Genomic DNA, 27,233 nt, shown 5'->3' with positions numbered 1-27,233 from the left:
CTGCAGTCTCTTTCCCCACCTGCCGTCTCCTGCTTCCTCAGGCTCCATGCGGGGCCCCAGCCCAGGCCAGCTCATGCACCCAAGCTGCTCCGGCCCCCTCCCGCCAGAGCAGGCTCGCATGCTCCGGCCGCTGCCTCAGCGGTCTTGGGAACAGACACCAGTGGGTTGCCCACACGCAGAGGTGGGGCTGAAATCACAGCTGAGCCCCAGGGGTCATGCAACTTAGGAAGCAGAGCTGAAATCTCTCCCCACGACTGTGCAAAACCGCAGATTTACGCCTACACTGCCAGCTTTGTGAATTCAGTGCCTGCGGAACATCTGAACGGACAACTGGTGCTCCCGTGGCTGGGACAGGTCTGGCCTTAGCAGCTATGGGCTTTGAGGGCGCATACACACAGGGGTTGGTCCAGGCCAGGGTCTGAGCTGCCTCCATAGCTCCCATAGCAGGTCCAGGTGTGCAACTACTGCAGTCCTGGGACGCGACTTCAGTGGATCTGCACTGGTGGCCTTGTGAAAACAAAGTCTGAGAGGCACCAGGGCCAACTGCCAGCATACCCACAACTGAGGTGGGGCCTAGGGCAGTGCCAACAACAGTGTACTTTGTGAGCCCACACAACGGGTGAAAGGTGACAAAACAGAGCACACTCACAGGTGAACGGCTCCAGCGGAGGAATACTCAGTGGCTCCTCTCCCAGTGGGAGCACTCCAATCCCGCTTACCTCGCACCACAGATCAGAAACACAGCTCAGAAATGGAGCTGGGGGCTTCTACTCCAACAACTAGGGATCAGGCCCTGCCCTGGACAAGGCAGTGACAACCACAGAGCAAAGAGGAGGCCCCGCTCAATAGCCAGTGCAGGCTCTAATTACCACAACATCAGTCACACCTCCTAGCAAGGGGATAATGGCCTGCATACACTGAGAAAAGAGGTGGCAAGCATCCATACTAAAAGCAGCCCTCACACCAAAAAATATTAAACCCACAGAGGCTACACAGGGATGTTCCCAGATAAAAATAGCCCTCAAAGACCACAGTAGATAATTGTTTCTCCTAAACTCATAGAGCAAGAGAAATATAAGTAAAATGCAGAAGCAGGGGAACCACTCCCAATGAAAAGATCAAGAGAATTCCCCTGAAAGAATAAACAATGAAACAGACATCTTCAGTCTAATAGACACCAAATTCAAAAAGGAGATAATGAAAATACTGAAGGAATTAAGAAAGGTTATCAATAGAAATGCAGATTACTATAAAAAGGAACTAGAAACTATAAGGAGGAGCCAAGAAAAATTAGAGAATTCACTTGAAGAGATGAAAGCTGAAAGGCTATGAATAGTAGAATGAATAATGCAGAAGAACGAATAAGTGATCTAGAAGATACAATAATGGAAATCACCCAATTAGAACAGGAGACAAAAACCCAAATGAAAAAAAAAAAATGAAAAAAATATGAGACCTATGGGATAATATAAAGCATGCCAACCTATGCATAATAGGGATCCCATAAGAAGAAGAAAGAGAAAAGGGGATTGAAAATGAAGAAGCAACAGCTGAAAACTTCCCAAACCTAAAGAAGGAAACAGATAACCAGATACAGAAAGCACAGAGGATCCTGAAGAAGGTAAACCCAAACAGACCTACACCAAGACATATTATAATAAAAATGGCAAAAGTTAAAGAGACAATTCTAAAGACAGCAAGAGAAAAACACAGAATCACAAGGGAACACCCATAAGGGTACCAGCTGATATCTCTACAGAAACACTGCAGGCCAGAAGGGAATGGCAAGATATATTCAAAGTCCTGAAAGGGAAAAATCTGCAACCTAGGATACTCTACCCAGCAAGATTATCATTTAGAACAGAGGGAGAGATAAAGAATTTCTCAGACAAGTAAAAACTAAAAGAATACGGAAATACTGAACCTATCCTAAAGGAAATATTGAAAGGTCTTCTCTAAATAGAAAGTCGTAAAAATCTATAGGAAAGAGAAAATCACAATTGGAAAGTAAATCACATAAATAAGACAGTACACAGATTAAAAAAAAAAAATCAAAAAATTTCTGTGGAAGTGATTATAACCACAATGAACAGCAAAAGGATGAACATGAAGATGCAAAAGAGGACGTTAAAATCATAATATGTGGGGGAGGAGAGTACGAAAATGTAGATTTTTTTTTTTTTTCTAGAATGTGTTTGGGCCTATATGACTACCAGTCTAAAGCAAGCAGATATAGGAAGGGGTTAACATACTTGAAAAACAGGGCAACAACAAATCAAAAACATACAATAGATTCACGAAAACCAAAAAGAACATAAGCATAATACAAAAGAAAATCATCAAACCACAAAAGGAAAAACAAAGAGAGACAAAGAAGAAATATAAAATCAACAGGAAGACAAGGTTTAAAATGGCAATGAATACATATCTATCATTAATTATCTTAAATGTCAATGGACTAAATTCTCCAATCAAAAGACACAGTGGGAAAGAAAAACTACAATCCTGCAGCCTGTGGACCAAAAACCACAGTTACAGAAAGATAGACAAGATGAAAAGGCAGAGGGCTATGTACCAGATGAAGGAACAAGAAAAACCCCCAGAAAAACAACTAAATGAAGTGGAGATAGGCAACCTTGCAGAAAAAGAATTCAGAATAATGATAGTGAAGATGATCCAGGACCTCGGAATAAGAATGGAGGCAGAGATTGAGAAGATGCAAGAAATGATTAACAAAGACCTAGAAGAATTAAAGAACAAACAAACAGAGATGACCAATACAATAACTGAAATGAAAACTACACTAGAAGGAATCAATAGCAGAATAACTGAGGCAGAAGAACGGATAAGTGACCTGGAAGACAGAATGGTGGAATTCTCTGCTGCGGAACAGACTAAAGAAAAAAGAATGAAAAGAAATGAAGACAGCCTAAGAGACCTCTGGGACAACATTAAACGCAACAACATTCGCATTATAGGGGTCCCAGAAGGAGAAGAGAGAGAGAAAGGACCAGAGAAAATATTTGAAGAGATTATAGTCGAAAACTTCCCTAACATGGGAAAGGAAATAGCCACCCAAGTCCAGGAACCGCAGAGAGTCCCATACAGAATAAACCCAAGGAGAAACACGCCGAGACACATAGTAATCAAAATGGCAAAAATTAAAGACAAAGAAAAATTATTGAAAGCAGCAAGGGAAAAACGACAAATAACATACAAGGGAACTCCCATAAGGTTAACAGCTGATTTCTCAGCAGAAACTCTACAAGCCAGAAGGGAGTGGCATGATATACTTAAAGTGATGAAAGGGAAGAACCTACAACCAAGATTACTCTACCCGGCAAGGATCTCATTTAGATTTGATGGAGAAATCAAAAGCTTTACAGACAAGCAAAAGCTAAGAGAATTCAGCACCACCAAACCAGCTCTACAACAAATGCTAAAGGAAGTTCTCTAAGTGGGAATCACAAGAGAAGAAAAGGACCTACAAAAACAAACCCAAAACAATTAATAAAATGGTCATAGGAACATACATATCGATAATTACCTTAAACGTGAATGGATTAAATGCCCCAACCAAAAGACATAGACTGGCTGAATGGATACAAAAACAAGACCCATATATATGCTGTCTACAAGAGACCCACTTTAGACCTAGGGACACATACAGACTGAAAGTGAGGGGATGGAAAAAGATATTCCATGCAAATGGAAATCAAAAGAAAGCTGGAGTAGCTATACTCATATCAGATAATAGACTTTAAAATAAAGAATGTTACAAGAGACAAGGAAGGACACTACATAATGATCCAGGGATCAATCCAAGAAGAAGATATAACAATTATAAATATATATGCACCCAACATAGGAGCACCTCAATACATAAGGCAACTGCTAACAGCTATAAAAGAGGAAATCGACAGTAACACAATAATAGTGGGGGACTTTAACACCTCACTTACACCAGTGGACAGATCATCCAAAATGAAAATAAATAAAGAAACAAAACAGAAGCTTTAAATGACACAATAGACCAGATAGATTTAATTGATATATATAGGGCATTCCATCCAAAAACAGCAGATTACACGTTCTTCTCAAGTGCGCACGGAACATTCTCCAGGATAGATCACATCTTGGGTCACAAATCAAGCCTCAGTAAATTTAAGAAAATTGAAATCATATCAAGCATCTTTTCTGACCACAACGCTATGAGATTAGAAATGAATTACAGGGAAAAAAACGTAAAAAAGACAAACACATGGAGGCTAAACAATACGTTACTAAATAACCAAGAGATCACTGAAGAAATCAAAGAGGAAATAAAAAAATACCTAGAGACAAATGACAATGAAAACACGACGACCCAAAACCTATGGGATGCAGCAAAAGCAGTTCTAAGAGGGAAGTTTATAGCTATACAAGCCTACCTCAAGAAACAAGAAAAATCTCAAGTAAACAATCTAACCTTACACCTAAAGAAACTAGAGAAAGAAGAACAAACACAACCCAAAGTTAGCAGAAGGAAAGAAATCATAAAGATCAGAGCAGAAATAAATGAAATAGAAACAAAGAAAACAATAGCAAAGATCAATAAAACTAAAAGTTGGTTCTTTGAGAAGATAAACAAAATTGATAAGCCATTAGCCAGACTCATCAAGAAAAAGAGGGAGAGGACTCAAATCAATAAAATCAGAAATGAAAAAGGAGAAGTTACAACAGACACCGCAGAAATACAAAGCATCCTAAGAGACTACTACAAGCAACTTTATGCCAATAAAATGGACAACCTGGAAGAAATGGACAAATTCTTAGAAAGGTATAACCTTCCAAGACTGAACCAGGAAGAAACAGAAAATATGAACAGACCAATCACAAGTAATGAAATAGAAACTGTGATTAAAAATCGTCCAACAAACAAAAGTCCAGGACCATATGGCTTCACAGGTGAATTCTATCAAACATTTAGAGAAGAGCTAACACCCATCCTTCTCAAACTCTTCCAAAAAATTGCAGAGGAAGGAACACTCCCAAACTCATTCTATGAGGCCACCATCACCCTGATACCAAAACCAGACAAAGACACTACAAAAAAAGAAAATTACAGACCAATATCACTGATGAATATAGATGCAAAAATCCTCAACAAAATACTAGCAAACAGAATCCAACAACACATTAAAAGGATCATACACCACGATCAAGTGGGATTTATCCCAGGGATGCAAGGATTCTTCAATATACGCAAATCAATCAATGTGATACACCATATTAACAAATTGAAGAATAAAAACCATATGATCATCTCAATAGATGCAGAAAAAGCTTTTGACAAAATTCAACACCCATTTCTGATAAAAACTCTCCAGAAAGTGGGCATAGAGGGAACCTACCTCAACATAATAAAGGCCATATATGACAAACCCACAGCAAACATCATTCTCAATGGTGAAAAACTGAAAGCATTTCCTCTAAGATCAGGAACGAGACAAGGATGTCCACTCTCACCATTATTATTCAACATAGTTCTGGAAGTCCTAGCCACGGCAATCAGAGAAGAAAAAGAAATAAAAGGAATACAAATTGGAAAAGAAGAAGTAAAACTGTCACTGTTTGCGGATGACATGATACTATACATAGAGAATCCTAAAACTGCCACCAGAAGACTGCTAGAGCTAATTAATGAATATGGTAAAGTTGCAGGATACAAAATTAATGCACAGAAATCTCTCGCATTCCTATACACTAATGATGAAAAATCTGAAAGAGAAATTATGGAAACACTCCCATTTACCATTGCAACAAAAAGAATAAAATACCTAGGAATAAACCTACCTAGGGAGACAAAAGACCTGTAGGCAGAAAACTATAAGACACTGATGAAAGAAATTAAAGATGATACCAACAGATGGAGAGATATACCATGTTCTTGGATTGGAAGAATCAACATTGTGAAAATGAGTATACTACCCAAAGCAATCTACAGATTCAATGCAATCCCTATCAAATTACCAATGGCATTTTTTACAGAGCTAGAACAAATCATCTTAAAATTTGTATGGAGACACAAAAGACCCCGAATAGCCAAAGCAGTCTTGAGGGAAAAAAATGGAGCTGGAGGAATCAGACTCCCTGACTTCAGACTATACTACAAAGCTACAGTAATCAAGACAATATGGTACTGGCACAAAAACAGAAACATAGATCAATGGAACAAGATAGAAAGCCCAGAGATTAACCCACGCACCTATGGTCAACTAATCTATGACAAAGGAGGCAAAGATATACAATGGAGAAAAGACAGTCTCTTCAATAAGTGGTGCTGGGAAAACTGGACAGCTACATGTAAAAGAATGAAATTAGAATACTCCCTAACACCATACACAAAAATAAACTCAAAATGGATTAGAGACCTAAATATAAGACTGGACACTATAAAACTCTTAGAGGAAAACATAGGAAGAACACTCTTTGACATAAATCACAGCAAGATCTTTTTTGATCCACCTCCTAGAGTAATGGAAATAAAAACAAAAATAAACAAGTGGGACCTAATGAAACTTCAAAGCTTTTGCACAGCAAAGGAAACCATAAACAAAACGAAAAGACAACCCTCAGAATGGGAGAAAATATTTGCAAATGAATCAACAAAGGATTAATCTCCAAAATATATAAACAGCTCATTCAGCTCAATATTAAAGAAACAAACACCCCAATCCAAAAATGGGCAGAAGACCTAAATAGACATTTCTCCAAAGAAGACATACAGACGGCCACGAAGCACATGAAAAGATGCTCAACATCACTAATTATTAGAGAAATGCAAATCAAAACTACAATGAGGTATCACCTCACTCCTGTTAGAATGGGCATCATCAGAAAATCTACAAACAACAAATGCTGGAGAGGGTGTGGAGAAAAGGGAACCCTCTTGCACTGTTGGTGGGAATGTAAATTGATACAGCCACTATGGAGAACAATATGGAGGTTCCTTAAAAAACTAAAAATAGAATTACCATATGACCCAGCAATCCCACTACTGGGCATATACCCAGAGAAAACCGTAATTCAAAAATACATATGCACCCGAATGTTCATTGCAGCACTATTTACAATAGCCAGGTCATGGAAGCAACCTAAATGCCCATCAACAGATGAATGGATAAAGAAGTTGTGGTACATATATACAATGGAATATTACTCAGCCATAAAAAGGAACGAAATTGAGTCGTTTGTTGAGACGTGGATGGATCTAGAGACTGTCATACAGAGTGAAGTAAGTCAGAAAGAGAAAAACAAATATCATATATTAATGCATGTATGTGGAACCTAGAAAAATGGTACAGATGAGCCAGTTTGCAGGGCAGAAGTTGAGACACAGATGTAGAGAATGGACATATGGACACCAAGGGGGGAAAACTGCGGTGAGGTGGGGATGGTGGTGTGCTGGGGCGATTGGGATTGACATGTATACACTGATGTGTATAAAATTGATGCCTAATAAGAACCTGCAGTATAAAAAAACAAACAAAACAACTAATACTAAACTTTCATTGGGTTATTTGTATGGAAATATGTTAATATAAATGTTTCAGACATTACATGAAATTTCTAAAAATCTTATATTTGTATTTGTATGGAAATATGTATGGAAATATGTTAATATAAATGTTTCAGACATTACATGAAAAAAAAAAAAAGACACAGTGATCATCCAAATTGAAAATAAATAAATAAGGGAGCCTGAACAAAGATGGCGGAGTAGAAGGACGTGCTCTCACTCCCTCTAGTGAGAACACCAGAATCACAACTAGCTGCTGGACAATCATCGACAGGAAGACACAGGAACTCACCAAAAAAGATACCCCACATCCAAAGACAAAGGAGAAGCCACAATGAGATGGTAGGAGGGGTGCAATCACAGCAAAATCAAATCCCATAACTGCTGGGTGGGTGACTCACAGACTGGAGAACACTTATACCACAGAAGTCCACCCACTGGAGTGAAGGTTCTGAGCCCCACATCAGGCTTCCCAACCTGGGGGTCTGGCAACAGGAGGAGGAATTCCTAGAGAATCAGACTTTGAAGGCCAGTGGGATTTGACTGCAGGACTTCGACAGGACTGGGGGAAACAGAGACTCCACTCTTGGAGGGCACACACAAAGTAGTGTGCACATCGGGACCCAGGGGAAGGAGCAGTGAACCCAGGGAAGACTAAACCAGACGTATCTGCTAGTGTTGGAGGGTCTCCTGCAGAGGCGGGGGGTGGCTGTGGCTCACCGTGGGGACAAGAACACTGGCAGCACAAGTTCTGGGAAGTACTCCTTGGCGTCAGCCCTCCCAGAGTCAGCCATTAGCCCTACCAAAGAGCCCAGGTAGGCTCCAGTGTTGGGTGCCTCAGGCCAAACAACGAACAGGGAGGGAACCCAGCCCCACCCATCAGCAGCCAAGCAGATTAAAGTTTTACTGAGCTCTGCCCACCAGAGCAACAGTCAGCTCTACCCACAACCAGTCCCTCCCATCAGGAAACCTGCACAAGCCTCTTAGATAGCCTCATCCACCAGAGGGCAGACAGCAGAAACAAGAAGAACTACAATCCTGCAGCCTGTGGAACAAAAACCACATTCACAGAAAGATAGACAAAATGAAAAGGCAGAGGGCTATGTACCAGATGAAGGAACAAGATAAAACCCCAGAAAAACAACTAAATGAAGTGGAGATAGGCAACCTTGCAGAAAAAGAATTCAGAATAATGATAGTGAGGATGATCCAGGACCTCGGAATAAGAATGGAGGCAAAGATCGAGAAGATGCAAGAAATGTTTTAAAAAGACCTAGAATAATTTAAGAACAAACAAACAGAGACGAACAATACAATAACTGAAATGAAAACTACACTGGAAGGAATCAATAGCAGAATAACTGAAGCAGAAGAACGGATAAGTGACCTGGAAGACAGAATGGTAGAATTCACTGCTGCAGAGCAGAATAAAGAAAAAAGAATGAAAAGAAATGAAGACAGCCTAAGAGACCTCTGGGACAACATTAAATGCAACAACATTCGCATTATAGGGGTCCCAGAAGGAGAAGAGAGAGAGAAAGGACCAGAGAAAATATTTGAAGAGATTATAGTCGAAAACTTCCCTAACATGGGAAAGGAAATAGCCACCCAAGTCCAGGAAACGCAGCAAGTCCCATACAGGATAAACCCAAGGAGAAACACGCCGAGACACATAGTAATCAAATTGGCAAAAATTAAAGACAAAGAAAAATTATTGAAAGCAGCAGGGGAAAAACGACAAATAACATACAAGGGAACTCCCATAAGGTTAACAGCTGATTTCTCAGCAGAAACTCTACAAGCCAGAAGGGAGTGGCATGATAAAGTGATGAAAGGGAAGAACCTACAACCAAGATTACTCTACCCGGCAAGGATCTCATTCAGATTCGATAGAGAAATCAAAAGCTTTACAGACAAGCAAAAGCTAAGAGAATGCAGCACCACCAAACCAGCTCTACAACAAATGCTAAAGGAACTTCTCTAAGTGGGAAACACAAGAGAAGAAAAGGACCTACAAAAAACAAACCCAAAACAATTAATAAAATGGTCATAGGAACATACATATCGATAATTGCCTTATACGTGAATGGATTAAATGCTCCAACCAAAAGACACAGACTGGCTGAATGGATACAAAAACAAGACCCATATATATGCTGTCTATAAGAGACCCACTTTAGACCTAGGGACACATACAGACTGAAAGTGAGGGGATGGAAAAAGATATTCCATGCAAATGGAAATCAAAAGAAAGCTGGAGTAGCAATACTCATGTCAGATAAAATAGACTTTAAAATAAAGAATGTTACAAGAGGGCTTCCCTGGTGGCATAGTGGTTGAGAATCTGCCTGCTAATGCAGGGGACACGGGTTCGAGTCCTGGTCTGGGAAGATCCCACATGCCACGGAGCAACTAGGCCCGTGAGCCACAACTACTGAGCCTGCACGTCTGAAGCCTGTGCTCTGCAACAAGAGAGGCCATGATAGTGAGAGGCCCACGCACCGCAATGAAGAGTGGCCCCCGCTTGCCACAACTAGAGAAAGCCCTCGCACAGAAACGAAGACCCAACACAGCCATAAATAAATAAATAAATAAATAAATAAATAAATATATAAATAAATAAATAAATTTAAGAATGTTACAAGAGAGAAGGAAGGACACTACATAATGATCAAGGGATCAATCCAAGAAGAAGGTATAACAATTATAAATCTATATACACCCAACATAGGAACACCTCAATATGTAAGGCAACTGCTAACAGCTGCAAAAGAGGAAATCAACAGTAACACAATAATAGTGGGGGACTTTTAACACCTCACTTACACCAATGGACAGATCAACCAAAATGAAAATAAATAAGGAAACAGAAGCTTTAAATGACACAGTACGCCAGATGGGTTTAACTGATATTTATAGGACATTCCATCCAAAAACAGCAGATTACACTTTCTTCTCAAGTGCTCACAGAACATTCTCCAGGATAGATCACATCTTGGGTCACAAATCAAGCCTCAGTAAATTTAAGAAAATTGAAATCATATCAACCATCTTTTCTGACCACAATGCTATGAGATTAGAAATCAGTTACAGGGAAAAAACCGTAAAAAACACAAACACATGGAGGCTGAACAATACATTACTAAATAACCAAGAGATCACTGAAGAAATCAAAGAGGAAATCAAAAAATACCTAGAGACAAATGACAATGAAAACACGATGATCCAAAACCTATGGGATGCAGCAAAAGCAGTTCTAAGAGGGAAGTTTATAGCTATACAAGCCTACCTCAAGAAACAAGAAAAATCTCAAGTAAACAATCTAACCTTACACCTAAAGGAACTAGAGAAAGAAGAAAAAACAAAACCCAAAGTTAGCAAAAGAATAGAAATCATAATCAGAGCAGAAATAAATGAAACAGAAACAAAGAAAACAGCAGCAAAGATCAACAGAACTGGGAAGCAACCGCATACATAGCACAGGGAGATCAGCTCTGTGCTTTGTGACCACCTAGAGGTGTGGGGTGGGGAGGGCGGGAGGGAGGCAGATGCAAGAGGGAAGAGATATGGGAACATATGTATATGTAAAACTGATTCACTTTGTTATAAAGCAGAAACTAACACACCATTGTAAAGCAATTATACTCCAATAAAGATGTTAAAAAAAAGAAAAAGATCAATAGAACTAAAAGCTGGTTCTTTGAGAAGATAAACAAAATTGATAAACCATTAGCCAGACTCATCAAGAAAAAGAGGGACAGGACTCAAATCAATAAAATTAGAAATGAAACAGGAGAAGTTACAACAGACATCGCAGAAATATAAAGCATCCTAAGAGACTACTACAAGCAACTCTATGCCAATGAAATGGACAACCTGGAAGAAATGGACAAATTCTTAGAAAGGTATAACCTTCCAAGACTGAACCAGGAAGAAACAGAAAATATGAACAGACCAATCACAAGTTATGAAATTGAAACTGTGATTAAAAATCTTCCAACAAACAAAAAAGTCCAGGACCAGATGGCTTCACAGGTGAATTCTATCAAACATTTAGAGAAGAGCTAACACCCATCCTTCTCAAACTCTCCCAAAAAACTGCAGAGGAAGGAACACTCCCAAACTCATTCTATGAGGCCACCATCACCCTGATACCAAAACCAGACAAAGACACTACAAAAAAAGAAAATTACAGACCAATATCACTGATGAATATAGATGCAAAAATCCTCAACAAAATACTAGCAAACAGAATCCAACAACACATTAAAAGGATCATACACCACGATCAAGTGGGATTTATCCCAGGGATGCAAGGATTCTTCAATATACGCAAATCAATCAATGTGATACACCATATTAACAAATTGAAGAATAAAAACCATATGATCATCTCAATAGATGCAGAAAAAGCTTTTGACAAAATTCAAAACCCATTTCTGATAAAAACTCTCCAGAAAGTGGGCATAGAGGGAAACTACCTCAACATAATAAAGGCCATATACAACAAACCCACAGCAAACATCATTCTCAATGGTGAAAAACTGAAAGCATTTCCTCTAAGATCAGGAACGAGACAAGGATGTCCACTCTCACCACTATTATTCAACATAGTTTTGGAAGTCCTAGCCATGGCAATCAGAGAAGAAAAAGAAATAAAAGGAATACAAATTGGAAAAGAAGAAGTAAAACTGTCACTGTTTGCGGATGACATGATACTATACATAGAGAATCCTAAAGATGCCACCAGAAAACTACTAGAGCTAATCAATGAATTTGGTAACGTTGCAGGATACAAAATTAATGCACAGAAATCTCTTGCATTCCTATACACTAATGATGAAAAATCTGAAAGAGAAATTAAGGAAACGCTCCCATTTACCATTGCAACAAAAAGAATAAAATACCTAGGAATAAACCTACCTAGGGAGACAAAAGACCTGTATGCAGAAAACTATAAGACACTGATGAAAGAAATTAAAGATGATACCAACAGATGGAGAGATATACCATGTTCTTGGATTGGAAGAATCAATATTGTGAAAATGACTATATTACCCAAAGCAACCTACAGATTCAATGCAATCCCTATCAAATTGCCAACGGCATTTTTTACACTAGAACAAAAAATCTTAAAATTTGTATGGAGACACAAAAGACCGTGAATAGCCAAAGCAGTCTTGAGGGAAAAAAATGGAGCTGGAGGAATCAGACTCCCTGACTTCAGACTATACTACAAAGCTACAGTAATCAAGACAATATGGTACTGGCACAAAAACAGAAACATAGATCAATGGAACAAGATAGAAAGCCCAGAGATTAACCCACGCACCTATGGTCAACTAATCTATGACAAAGGAGGCAAGGATATACAATGGAGAAAAGACAGTCTCTTCAATAAGTGGTGCTGGGAAAACTGGACAGCTACATGTAAAAGAATGAAATTAGAACACTCCTTAACTCCATACACACAAATAAACTCAAAATGGATTAGAGACCTAAATGTAAGACCGGACACTATAATACTCTTAGAGGAAAACATAGGAAGAACACTCTTTGACATAAATCACAGCAAGATCTTTTTTGATCCACCTCCTAGAGTAATGGAAATAAAAACAAAAATAAACAAATGGGACCTAATGAAACTTCAAAGCTTTTGCACAGCAAAGGAAACCATAAACAAGATGAAAAGGCAACCCTCAGAATGGGAGAAAATATTTGCAAATGAATCAACAAAGGATTAATCTCCAAAATATATAAACAGCTCATTCAGCTCAATATTAAAGAAACAAACAACCCAATCCAAAAATGGGCAGAAGACCTAAATAGACATTTCTCCAAAGAAGACATACAGATGGCCAAGAAGCACATGAAAAGCTGCTCAACATCACTAATTATTAGAGAAATGCAAATCAAAACTACAATGAGGTATCACCTCACACCAGTTAGAATGGGCATCATCAGAAAATCTACAAACAACAAATGCTGGAGAGGGTGTGGAGAAAAGGGAACCCTCTTGCACTGCTGGTGGGAACGTAAGCTGATACAGCCACTATGGAGAACAGTATGGAGGTTCCTTAAAAAACTAAAAATAGAATTACCATATGATCCAGCAATCCCACTACTGGGCATATACCCAGAGAAAACCATAATTCAAAAAGACACATGCACCCCAGTGTTCATTGCAGCACTATTTACAATAGCCAGGTCATGGAAGCAACCTACATGCCCATCGACAGACGAATGGATAAAGAAGATGTGGCACATATATACAATGGAATATAACTCAGCCATAAAAAGGAACGAAATTGGGTCATTTGTTGAGACGTGGATGCATCTAGAGACTGTCATACAGAGTGAAGTAAGTCAGAAAGAGAAAAACAAATATCGTATATTAACGTATGTATGTGGAACCTAGAAAAATGGTACAGATGACCGGTTTGCAGAACAGAAGTTGAGACACAGATGTAGAGAACAAACGTACGGGCACCAAGGGGGGAAAGCCGCAGGGGGTGGGAATGGTCGTGTGATGAACTGGGCGAATGTGATTGACATGTATACACTGATGTGTATAAAACTGATGACTAACTAGAACCTGCTGTATAAAAAAAAAAAATAAAATTTAAAAATTAAAAAAAAAAAACGACACAGAGTGGCCGATTGGATAAAAAAACTAGAGCCTACAGTATGCTGCTTACAAGGGACACACTTCAGGGCAAAGGACACACATAGATTAAAAATGAGGGCATGGGAAAAGATCTTTCGTGCAAACAGAAATGACAAGAAAGCGAGGGTCACAATACTCATATCAGACAAAATAGACTTTAAAACAAAGATAACGAAGGACACTATATAATGATAAAAGGATCGATATAAGGAGAGGATATTATACTTGTCAACATATATGCACCCAACACAGGAGCACCAAAATATATAAAACATATACTAACAGACATAAAGGGAGAAACTGACAGGAATACAATAATAGTAGGAGACTTTAACACCCCACTCGTATCAATGGACAGATCTTCGAGACAAAAAATCAATAAAACAACAGAGATCCTAAATGACAGAATAGAACAGTTAGACTTAATTGATATATTCAGGACATTACATCCAAAAAAAGCAGAATACACATTCCTTTCAAGTGCACGTGGAACATTCTCTAGGATTGACTTGGGCACAAAACAAGCCTAAACAAATTTAAGAGTATAAAAATTATTTCAAGCATCTTTTCTGACCACAATAGCATGAAACCAAAAATCAACCACTGGAAAAGAAACAAAACAAAACAAAAAAACAATTACATGGAGACTAAACATGCTACTAAAAAACCAATGGATCAACAATGAAACCAAAGAAGAAATTTAACAATACCTTGAGACAAATGACAATGAAAACACAACCATACAAAATCCATGGGATGCAGCCAAAGCAGTTCTCAGAAGGAAGTTCATAGCAATATAGGGGCCTTCTTTAAGAAACAAGAAAAATCTCAAATAAACACCATAACCCACCACCAAAAGGAATTAGAAAAAAAAGAAGAACAAACAAAACCTAAAGTCAGCAGAAGGAAGGAGATAAGAAAGATGAGAGAGTAAATAAATAAAATAGAAATTTAAAAAACAATAGAAAAAATCTATAAAACCAAGAGCTGGTTCTTTGAACGGTTAACAAAATTGACAAACCTCTGGTTGGGCTCGACAAGAAGAAAAGAGAGAAGACCCAAATAAACAAAATAAGAAATGAAAGCGGAAAAATCACAACAGATATCACAGAAGTGCAACAAACCATAAGAGAATACTGTGAACAATTATATGCCAACAAATGTGACAACCTTGAAGAAATGTACAACTTTCCTACAAACATACAGGCCACCAAAACTGAATCAAGAAGAAATAGATAACTTGAGCAGACCAGTCACTAGAAATGAAATAGAATCTGTAATAAAAAAAAAACTCCCTACAAACAAAAGTCCAGGACCAAATGGCTTCACTAGGGAATTCTACCAAACATACAAAGAAGAACTTATAGCGATCCTTCTCAAACTCTTCCAAAAAACTGAAGAGGAGGGTACACTCCCAATGGGTTGACATTCTATGAAGCCACTGTCACCGATACCAAAACCAGACAAAGACACTACAAAAAAAAGAAAATTACAGGCGAATATCTGTGATGAATATAGACGCAAAAATTCTCAACAAAATATTAGCAAACCAAATCCAAAAATACATAAAAAAGGTCATACACCACGACCAAGTTGGATGCATCCCAGGGTCACAAGGATTGTTCAACATACTCAAATCAGTATGTGGGACTTCCCTAGTGGTGCAGTGGTTGAGAATCCGCCTGCCAATGCAGGGGACACAGGTTCAAGCCCTGGCCTGGGAAGATCCCACATGCCTTGGAGCAACTAAACCCACGCGCCACAACTGAGCCTGTGCACCACAACAACTGAAGCCCGCGTGCCTAGAGCCAATGACGTTAGGACACACCCTCACACCATACACAAAAATAAACTCAAAATGGCTTAAAGAATTAAACATAAGAGAAGACACCATAAAGCTCTTAGAAGAAAACACAGGCAAAACACTCTCTGACATAAACCGTACCAATGTTTTCTTAGGTCAGTCTCCCAAGGCAATAGAAATAAAAGCAAAACTTAAAAAATGGGACCTAATCAAACTTACAAGCTTTTGCACAGCAAAGGAAACCATAAATAAAACAAAAAGACAACCTATGGACTGGGAGAAAATATTTCCAAATGATGTGACGGACAAGGGCCTAATTACAAAAATATACAAACAGCTCATACAACCAAACAACAAAAAAACAAACAACCCAATCCAAAAACGGGCAGAAGACCTAAACAGACATTTCTCCAAAGAAGGCATACAGACATGAAAAGATACTCAACAGCACTAATTATTAGAGAAATACATATCAAACCTACAATGAGGTACCACCTCACACTGGTCAGAGTAGCCATCATTAAAAAGTCTACAAATAACAAATGCTGGAGAGGGTGTGGAGAAGAGGGAACCTTCCTACACCGTTGGTGGGAATGTAAATTGGTGCAGCCACTATGGAAAACCGTATGGTGGTTCCTCAAAAAAACTAAAAATTGAGTTGCCGGGCTTCCCTGGTGGTGCAGTGGTTGAGAGTCTGCCTGCCAATGCAGGGGACACGGGTTCGAGCCCTGGTCTGGGAAGATCCCACATGCCGCGGAGCGACTAGGCCCGTGAGCCACAATTGCTGAGCCTGCGCGTCTGGAGCCTGTGCTCCACAACAAGAGAGGTCGCGATAGTGAGAGGCCTGCACGCCGCGATGAAGAGTGGCCCCTACGTGCTGCAACTGGAGAAGGCCCTCACACAGAAACGAAGACCCAACACAGCCATAAATAAATAAATAAATAAATAAAATTTTAAAATAAATAAAGCAAATAATTAAAAAAAAAAAATTGAGTTGCCATATTATCCAGCAATCCCACTCCTGGGCATATACCCAGACAAAACTCTAATTCAAAAAGACACATGCACCTCACTATTTACAATTGCCAAGACATGGAAACAACCTAAATGTCCATCGACAGAGGAATGGATAAAGATGTAGTGTGTGTGTGTCTGTGTGTGTGTGTGTGTATGTGTGTACACACACATACACACAGACACACACACACACGCAATGGAATATTACTCGGCCATAAAAGAAGAATGAAATAAAGCCATTTGCAGCAACATGGGTGAACCTAGAGATTATCATACTAAGTGAAGTAAGTCAGAAAGAGAAAGACAAATACCATCTGATATTACTTATATGTGGAATCTAAGATATGGCACACATCAGCATAACTATGAAACAAAAACAGACTCACAGATATAGAGAACAGATTTGTGGTTGCCAAGGGTAAGGCAGGATAGGGGAGGGAAGGATTGGGAGTTTGGGATTAGCAGAGGCAAACTATTATATATAGCATGGATAAACAACAAGGTCCTATTATATAGTACAGGGAACTATATTCAATATCCTATGACCAACCACAATGGAAAAGAATATGAAAAATATATATGTATAACTGAGTCACTTTGCTGTACAGAAGAAAGTAACACAATATTATAAATCAACTATACTTCAACACAATTTAAAAAAACAATTAAGTGATCACAGTGTTGCATTTGAATCTTAAAAACAAAAATCAACTGTCAAGAAAAAAATGTATGGGAAAACTGAGGAAAATGAATACTAATCTGGTACTTGATAACATTTAGGAATTACTGTAATTATTTCAGGTGTGATAATAGTATTGCAATTATGTTAAAAAAACAAAGAATCCTTATTTTTTTTAGGGATACATACAGAAGAATTATAGATGAAATAATTTGATGTCTGAGATTTGTCTCAAAATACTACAGTTGGGAGATTTAAATGAAATAGGATTGGATGGGGAATTCCCTGGCGGTCCAGTGGTTAGGACTCAGCACTTTCACTGCCGTGGCCTGGGTTCAATCCCTGGTCGGGGAATTAATATCCCACAAGCCGTGCAGTGCAACCAAAAAATAATAATAATAATAAATAAAACTTTCTTTAAAAAAAAAAGAAGATTGGACATGTGTTAAAAATTGTTGGGACTCCCCTGGTGGCACAGTGGTTAAGAATCCACCTGCCAATGCAGGGGACACGGATTCGAGCCCTGGTTTGGGAAGATCTCACATGCCACGGAGCAACTAAGCCCGTGAACCACAACTACTGAGCCCGCGTGCCACAGTTACTGAAGCCTGTGTGCCTAGAGCCCATGCTCCACAGCAAGAGAAGCCACTGCAATGAGAAGCCCGCGCACTGCAACGAAGAGTAGCCCCTGCTCGCTGCAACTAGAGAAAGCCCATGCGTAGCAACGAAGACCCAATGCAGCCAAAAATAAATAAATTAATTAATTTAAAAAAAAACTGTTGAAGGTACATGATGGGGTTCATTATACCATCATCTCAATATTTGAATGTTTTAAGTTATCTACAATAAAACACTTTAAAAAAAAAGAGAATATTTGTAATTGCTTATACATACATAGAATAGCTCTGGATATATACATATATACATTAAAAATATACAATACTATTTCCCACTGGGAAGGAGAATTGGATGGAAGAGGACATACAGGTAGAAGGGAGGCTCTTCGCTTAGTATCTTTTTCAAAAGTAAATTCTAGAGTAAAAAGATATCAGCAACAGCTCACCATTACTGGAGTTCAGTGGATATACTTTTAAAAATAATCATTATTTTTTTGAAAGAAAAAAATATATTTTAAAATATCCTTTTTTGTGTGTGTGACAGAGAAATAAATGTAAGCCCTGTTTTATCGATGACCCTTTGAGTTCAGCTCAGAGTCTCAATTCCACAGGGAGTCAGGAGTAGAAGAACTGAAAACACTCTTGAATTTCTTATCCTTGATTCAGTCCTAAGTAACACTCACTTTCACTTATAACTTCGTGCCACTTAACACAGTAGCAGATTTGATCACATAAAAGGAACCACCAAAGAAAGTGTACTCCTGGAAACTGTATTTTGTAGCCTCTCGGTTCAGTCCAATCCAACCAACAGCAGAAGCCAGGCATTCTAGCTCTCACTGGTAGCCAGCCAGGTGAAATGAAGAAACTTGACATTTAAGGGAGACAGAGAAAAACTCTCTGTGAGTAGAGGTGATATGACCAGGGCTTTGGCTTTGTAAGCGCTCATGGGAGAACACAATTGTCATTTATCAGTTCCACTGGTTTCTAACATATTACTTTGCAGGGCAGCTGACATATTGCTAGGTTTAAATCCTGCATGGTCTAAAAATGGTTTGGTAAGTTAAGTTTAGGTAGGTTTGCTTAGAGATGCACGCATTCCTCCGCAGATACAATGCATTCCAGCCTTTTACCATGGTTCACGTATATGATGAGTCAAGAACGAAATGAAAGCTGCCACCCACCTTGATTCTTATCATCTGGGTCAGGGTCCGATTTCAGTCTTTTCAAACTGTTGCCACTCTCTGAGCTGTAACAAAAAAATATGGTGATTCGAGCTAGGTCCAATCTTGGGGATCAAACTTTGGGAATCAGGAGCTCCAATAACTATTTATATGGGTCTTAGGCAGCCTCAAGGAGCTGAGATGATCTGAAATGAAAAGTCTCCATTTCAGGTTCTTAATCTCCTTCCAGTTATATTATTGTTATAAAGATAATTTAAACCTCTGACCAATTCAAGGGGTGAAGCATTACATCTTCAAGCATCACCAAAACATCAGATTCTTTGTTGTCATCATTCATCTTGGTTAGAACCACAGATGGATTAAGAATATCTGGACATGTTTATATATGACAAAAATTCAGTTATTAAAGATTGAAAGAAATATCTTTACTGACATGCTAGAGATTCTGAAAGTCACCCAAAAGACCTTCACTAAAAGAATATCTAGAGAATGTACTTCTCTCGCCATGCAGCTAGAAGGCACAATGCTCTCCAGCTCCACTGTTACCACTAATATTAAGTAATGTTTGTAAATTCTTACCTAATAAAAAATTTAGGTCAAAAAAAAAAAAAAGAATGCACTCCAAAGAGGAAGGAAATGGTCCCAGGAGGAAGGCCTTAACCCCAGAAGGAAGGGATGGTGAACAAAGAAACTTGTAAATACAAATCTAAACAAACAGTCTATATAAAAAAACAGCATCTAATTTGTGGTGTTAAACATGACCACACTAAAGTCCTGGACAGCATGTAAGGAAGGAAGAAGGTGACTGTAGCTAAAAGTTCTAAGGTCCATGGATAATTTTGCAGGGAAGTAAGATAGCTATTTACTTTAGGTTTTACTAAGTATTCTTGATAAATTGCAAGGTAAGCCACCAAATGAATAGAAATAGAATACAAAAATCCAAAGAAGTAGAAAGAAAAGAAAATGAATAAAAGATTTTAAAATTGTAATCAATTTTTATAAAAAGAATACATGGAAAAAAATTTTTTAAGTAAAAAGACAAATAACATTAAGATAGTAGAAGCTGGGGAGTTCCCTGGTGACCTAATGGTTAGGATTCTAGGCTTCCACAGCCACGGCCCAGGTTCAATCCTTGGTTGGGGAACTGAGATCCTGCAAGCCACGTGGCATGGCCAAAAAATTAATTTTTAAAAATAGATAGTAGAATTGTATAAAAAATCCTAATAAGTCCAAGCCTACCTATAAAGAGAGTTTAACAGACTAAATTTTAAATCAGCTATTTATGAGACACACCTAAAAATTTAGAAGCAAAACAAACAACTTAAGACCCAGAAAGACTGAAAGTAAAGGAATGGAAAAAGAGTTACCATGGCAAATACTAATCCAAAGAACACTGGGGTACCTATATTAATATTAAGGGAATAGACTTTAAGACCAAAAGTATTATAAGGGATAAAGGAGGTTAGTTTATAATGAAACAAAGTTTAATTCACTATGAAGAAATAACAATCCTGAACATCTATGCTTCTAAAAGAGCTTAAAAATATACTATGTTCAAAAGACTGAAGAAAAATCAAGAAATCATTACTACAGTGGGAGATTTCAAAAACTCCCCTCAAGTAGATAGAACAAGCAGACAAATATGTAAAGAAACAGATGATTTGAACAATACAATCAATAAGTTTGTTTTGTTGTACCTACATAGAACCCAGAACAAACAATTACAAAACACAGATTCTCCTCAACTTGGAACATTCACAAAAATTAATCTCAGGAATAGGTCACAAAGCTAGTCTAAAGCAATTTCAAAAGAATCAGCACATATAAACCATAATGCAATTAAGGTAGAAATTGGTAACAAAAGATAAAGATTATATTTCATACACTCTAAGACACCACTGATTATAAGGTATTAAAATGTAAGGGAGAAACAGGTTCATCTTAGAACCAGTGAAATATGGTTAAGTTACCTCAATATGTTTGGAAATTTAAAAAAGTTTCTAATTCATGAGTCAACAAAGAAATCATAATGGATATCTAAAAGTACTTAGTTGGAAATACCAAATTGTATACAATGAAAGCTGAGGAAAAATTATAGCTTTAGATGCTTATAACTGGAAAGAGCTGAAAATTAATTAGCTTGGTATCTGACAGTTGTTTATAACAGAAATAATAAAAGTATAAGTTTGAAGAAAGTAAAGAATATTCCAAAGAAAGAAGGTAGAAGATATTAAAGAGCAAAAATTAATGAAATAGAAAAAATAAGAAGTAAACCCAAAAGATCTTTGAAAAGACTAATAAGACTGAGACTACCCTCTCATGAAAATAGTGAAAATAAGAATAAAAGTATAATTCATCAATATTTGGGATGAAAAAAGGACAATTACAGACAGAACAGCAATCACAAAAATAAGGAATACTGACAATTTAGCTAACACACTTGAAAAAAGACAAAATGAGCAAATTCCCAGAAAATATAACTAAATAAAGCTGACTCAAAAAGACACGGAAAAGCGTAGATAGTCCTATAATCACAAGTTAAAAGAACAGGGACCAAAGTGATTTTATAGAGTTCTACCAAACTGCCACAAATGAACACTACTATCTTATACAAACTCCTCCAGAAAACAGAAAAAGAAGGAACACTCCCTAAATCATTCTATGAAGCTAGGTTTAATCTACACATCAAAATCAGATAAAGTGGGGGGAAAAAAATACAGGCCAGTCTCCATCATGATTCCAGATGCAAAAACCTATACAAAACATTAGCAAACCAAATCCAGCAGAGTTTAAAAAAAAAAAGAAAGAAAAGAAAATACATCACTACTAGTTGGGTTTATCACCAGGAATGCAACATTAGAAAAATCTTTATTTTTTCACTGTAACAAAGAAAAATTTATTTTATCAATTCAAAAGCAGAAAAAAATTGACAAAATTTAACAACTCATGGCTACCAAAAAACCTCTTATGAAACTAGGAACAGAACTTCCTTAACCTTAAAGGATATCTGAAAAAACAAAAACAATAAATATTCTTAGTGGTGAAAAAGTTAAACATTCTATTTAAAATTAGAAATAAAACAAGGATGTGCGCAGTAATTGTTTCTTTCTAACATTTTACTGGTGGTCCCAGCCAGCACAATAAGATAAGAAAAAGGAACTAAAAGGTATTAAGGAAGAGAATAAAACTGTCATTATTCACAAATGGTGACTCTCTACATAGAAATTTCAAAGAATCCACTGATAAATTATTAAAGTTAACAAGAGTTATTATTAAAGTTTATAAGAATTGCGTGGCTGGATGTAAATGTCCCAAAATCAATTGCACTTTTATACACCAGCAACCAAAAAAATATAAAATACCTAGGAATAAGTCTAACAAAAGACATGTACAATTTTTTGGGGGGAAAAAAACAGCAAAACTCCATGACTTTATTGGATGACTTTAATTAAAGGAAACAAATAAATGTAGATATATGCCATGGACAGAGAAAGACTCAAATCCATGAAGGTCTGTTCTCTCCATAAATTTATCAAGCAATTTAATAACATTCCAATAAAAATCCCAATAGGGATTGTTAAAGAATTTAAACTAAATCTAAAATTTATATGGAAGAATGAAGTGGCCAAGAATAGACAAGACATCCCTGAGAAGAATGTAAGGGGACTTGCTCTACCAGATATCAAGATCTGTACAGAGCTACAGTAATTACACAGAGTGATACTGGTCCAACAGATCCTAGGAACAGAAAAAAGAATCCACAGACAAACCCATATAGGTATGGAAACTTGTTATAAGACAGAGGTGACACTGAAGATCACTGAGGAAAGGCAGAAGTATTTAGTAAATTGCTAGAAAATTGGCTTTTCATTTGAAGAAAAAATTGCAATGTGATCCCTACCTCATACCCTTCACAAAAATCAATTCCAGATAGATTAAAGACTAACATGTGAAAGACAAAAATTCTAAGACTTTTACAAGAAAAACTATATTACAACCTCAGGGTAGAAAGAATTTCTTGAACAAAATATAAAAGGCTCTAACCATAAAAAGAAAATATTGATGGATTTGACCACCTTAAAATGGACCACCTTCAAAAGGTACAAACTTCCAGTTATAAAATAAATGAGTAGTGAGGATGTAATGTACATCATGGTGACTATAGTTAATGATATTGTACTGTATATTTGAAAGCTGCTAAGAGAACAGATCTTAGAAGTTCTCATCACAAGAAAAAAAATGTGTAACTATGTGTGGTGATGGATGTCAACTAGACTTACTATGGGGATCATTTCACTATATATATATATGTATATATCTCATATTATTATCAAATCATTATGTTGTACACTTGAAATTAATGTGTTACATGTCACTTACATCTCAATTTTTAAAAACGGACCACCTTAAAATTAAATATATTTGACCACTTTAAAGTAAAAAGATAAGCTATAAACTGGAGAAAAAAAATATCAGGACTATGTTTAAAAACAAAAAAAAACTATGAATCAATACGAAGAATACAAATAACCCAGTAGAAAAATGGCAATATAAATGAACAGACCTTCCACACAACAGGACACATGAATGGCAAATCAACATACGATATGTCAACTACATTTGTTAACAGGGGAATGCAAATTAAGACCATAAGGAGATACTATTTTATAAATCACTTTATTGCTGTATTTGTGCTGTCCAGGAGGGCAGCAACAAGCCACGTGTAGCTATTTAACACTTAAAATGTGACTAGTGTGGCTAGGGAACTGGATTTTAAATTTCATTTAGTTTTCATTCATTTAGATAGCCACAGGTGCCCAGGGACTAACATATTGCACACACAGCTCTAGAGAAACAGATGTACATATGTAACAAAGCATGTCCTTGACCTGTCAGCACCATCTGTCATAATTCAAACATTCATTCACCGGAGAATGAACAAATTTCGGTATCTCGAATAATGCACTATTATACAGCAGTGAAAGTGAACAAATTATAGCTGTACATACACATACATACACACATACAAAATTGTTTCAATCAGAGAAACAATTTGATTGAAAAACCAAATTCACAGAAGGTGGTGTATATATAATAAAATCATTTTTTATAAAGTTCAAAACAAGCAAGCTATTATATTGTTTATGGGTACCTATATAGGTAGCAAAAAACAAAAACAAAAAAAACCCCAAAACTACTAAGAGTAAAGAAAGGCAAAAGAATGGTAAACTAGATATAGGAAAGTGGCGTGAGGATGGCAAGGCACAGAGACAGAATGGGGAGGAGCACAGAGGCAGACTCATATTGTTGATAATGCTCTAGGTCTTAAGTTGGGTGATGGGTTCAGGGGGGCTTGTTTTATTACTATGCTTCATAACATACACACGTCAGGCATCAGACTTTCACCAAGCATCGGAATTATCCATGGAACTTTAAAAATTAGACTTCCAGAGCTCACTCCAAACTTACTGAGCCAGACAGAATTAGTGTGAGGCAATCTACAGTATTAACAAACTCCCAGGTGACTCTAATAAACCCAAGGCTGGGTAGATTAGGAACTCCTGCCCCAGGAGACTAATTTATCACCTTGCTACACAAAACAACAATAAAGGATGATCTAATAAAAGTTGATCTAAGGACTAGGAGAGCTACTTACAACACACATTCTGCTAGAAGCAAGACACTGCTGAGAGGTAACTAACTGACCACCTAGAGAGCCCTTTCTTGGTATAGCCCAGTACAATTGACCCACATCCAAATTCTCAAAGACACTGGGCCACCAAGAAAGCTTATATGAAAACTTGAAAGGAATAATTCATGGCTGGGTAACTGGCCCTTTTCAGGATACTGATATTCCTCCCCTTGGCTGCTATACCATGACAACATTTTTACATGTAAACAACGTTCCTAGCAATGTTCCTGGGAACATCAGGAGACAGAAGGTGTGCCAAACCACAAAACTGCAACAACACACTTTCTTCAAAACATGTGGCTGGTCGCCAATATACCATATTGATTTTCCTAATAGTCTGCACTTAAGCTTAACATCCTTTTGCCTGTGGTAGGGTTGGTCAAATTGAAATGACCAGATTTAATCACTTTGGTACCATTTGAAGACTTGAAAAGAGAGGAGCAAACAAGGCACCGCTGCCACCCCACACCAAACAAGCAGAGCCCCAGCCAGGTGTGTAACCCTGTCACAGCTGCCATGTTCTTATAGATCATAGTGCCCTTGCCTCAGCTCTTCTCCCTTCCTGGGGTGTTCTGCTCTCCCCGTCTGCCTGTCAAAGCCCTAGTCATCTTACCTAATCAACCTCTTCTTTCTAATGCCTTAACTTCCCCAGCATGAGCACATATATCCACCTCCAGGCAGAGTTATTCCTCCTCCCTGATCTCATTACACCCTATATAAATCCTTCCATAGAACTTGCTACCTTGTTTGCCTAGAAACAGATGTTCAAGTATTGAACTCCACCTCTCCTGCTACTTTGTGACCTTGGACAAAGGTTCTCAACCTCTGAGATTCTCAGTCTCTTCATCTGATAATAACAACTTGTACTTCACAGACCTGTTGAGAGGAATAAAAGAAATCATGCATGGAAAGAACTTAACACAATGCCTGACACATGGCAGGCATCCAATGAAGAGTAGCTATTATGTTGAATGAACAGAGAGACAAGGGTCAAAGGCTATAGAAGACACCAAATCTGGTAGGGGAGAGAGAGGTAAAACCACCAAAGGAACTTCACCAAGACCTATGCTTAGGTAACCTTTTGTTCTGGCTACCATTAATCTGGCATTTCAAAGCACACAGTCAGAAGGAGATTAAAGTTGTGTGAATTCAGGCTGACCTCTTATGCTTCACAGCTCCTGCCAACAGCTTTGCCTGGGAGAACTTGGTCTTGGTTTCTGTGGGTTTCACAGCCACTTTCTTCTCCACTTCCTTCTTGTTGTCTTGAGAAATTCCAACCTTGTTGAGATTACTGTGAGTTACAGGTTAAGGGTCAAACTAAGCAAAAAGAAGAGCTACAGCAGGACAATGATAAATCAAGAGATGGAAGGCAAATATAACCCGTGAGTACTTCAGCTCTGCCATGGAATGTTCAACCTACTTATTTTAAAAATGCCCTCCCCTCCTTATTCTGCCAGTCAAATCCAGCTGATTTAAAAAGGAATGAAGGGACTTCCCTGGTGGTCCAGTGGTTAAGACTCTGCACTCCCAATGCAGGGGGCCCGGGTTCGATCCCTGGTCAGGGAACTAGATCCTGCATGCCGCAAGTAACACCCGGCACAGCCAAAAAAATAAATTTTTTTTTTTTAAATAAATAAAGGTGACTAGGAGGAAACCAGCAAATCAAGCCCAAAATTATACAGAGAAGCAAACTTTTTCCCTTTGATTCTCAATGAAAATCTGAGTACGGCCAGAAAACCTGCTATTACCAAAGACATGGCCAATATCATGCTTGCTGGAGAAAACAAAGATCTTGAAGATGCAACAGAAAAAAATGTAGCTTACCTGAAAACATAAAAATATTTGCTTTTTCCCCCAAGGGTAAAATCAAATTTTGCGGAGTGTCCTATGACTACCAGTGGCATTCAATTTTAGACATCATGAAGACTAACTCCTACTCTGCTGGTGCAAGACAACATCAGAATCACCTTACAGCTCATTAAAAGACAGAGTCCCTCCCCTGTCCCAAACCTACT

At 37.8% G+C, this 27,233-nt stretch overlaps 1 protein-coding gene and 1 non-coding gene across 8 annotated transcripts in view; one reads left to right on the top strand and one right to left on the bottom strand.

The window, feature by feature from the left end:
• The window catches only part of PSME3IP1 (proteasome activator subunit 3 interacting protein 1), a 49,412-nt gene that overhangs the window by 6,540 nt on the left and 15,639 nt on the right, over positions 1-27,233 (bottom strand). For all 7 annotated transcript variants that reach the window (XM_068528993.1, XM_068528994.1, XM_068528992.1 and 4 more), the window contains 2 exons: positions 26,378-26,511; positions 19,527-19,591 (listed from right to left, as the gene is read on the bottom strand). In XM_068528993.1, coding sequence (XP_068385094.1) covers positions 19,527-19,591; positions 26,378-26,511 — 199 coding nt within the window. The remainder of the gene's footprint in view (positions 1-19,526; positions 19,592-26,377; positions 26,512-27,233) is intronic.
• Positions 26,712-26,784, top strand: TRNAG-CCC (transfer RNA glycine (anticodon CCC)). Its single transcript has one exon. It is a non-coding gene; the product is annotated as a tRNA-Gly (tRNA).

This window comes from Eschrichtius robustus, chromosome 19 (genome assembly GCF_028021215.1).
Source record: "Eschrichtius robustus isolate mEscRob2 chromosome 19, mEscRob2.pri, whole genome shotgun sequence".
In the NCBI taxonomy this organism is placed as follows: domain Eukaryota; kingdom Metazoa; phylum Chordata; class Mammalia; order Artiodactyla; family Eschrichtiidae; genus Eschrichtius; species Eschrichtius robustus.
The sequence above is the reverse complement of the archived record's forward strand: the minus strand, read 5'-3'. Positions and strand labels throughout refer to the sequence as shown.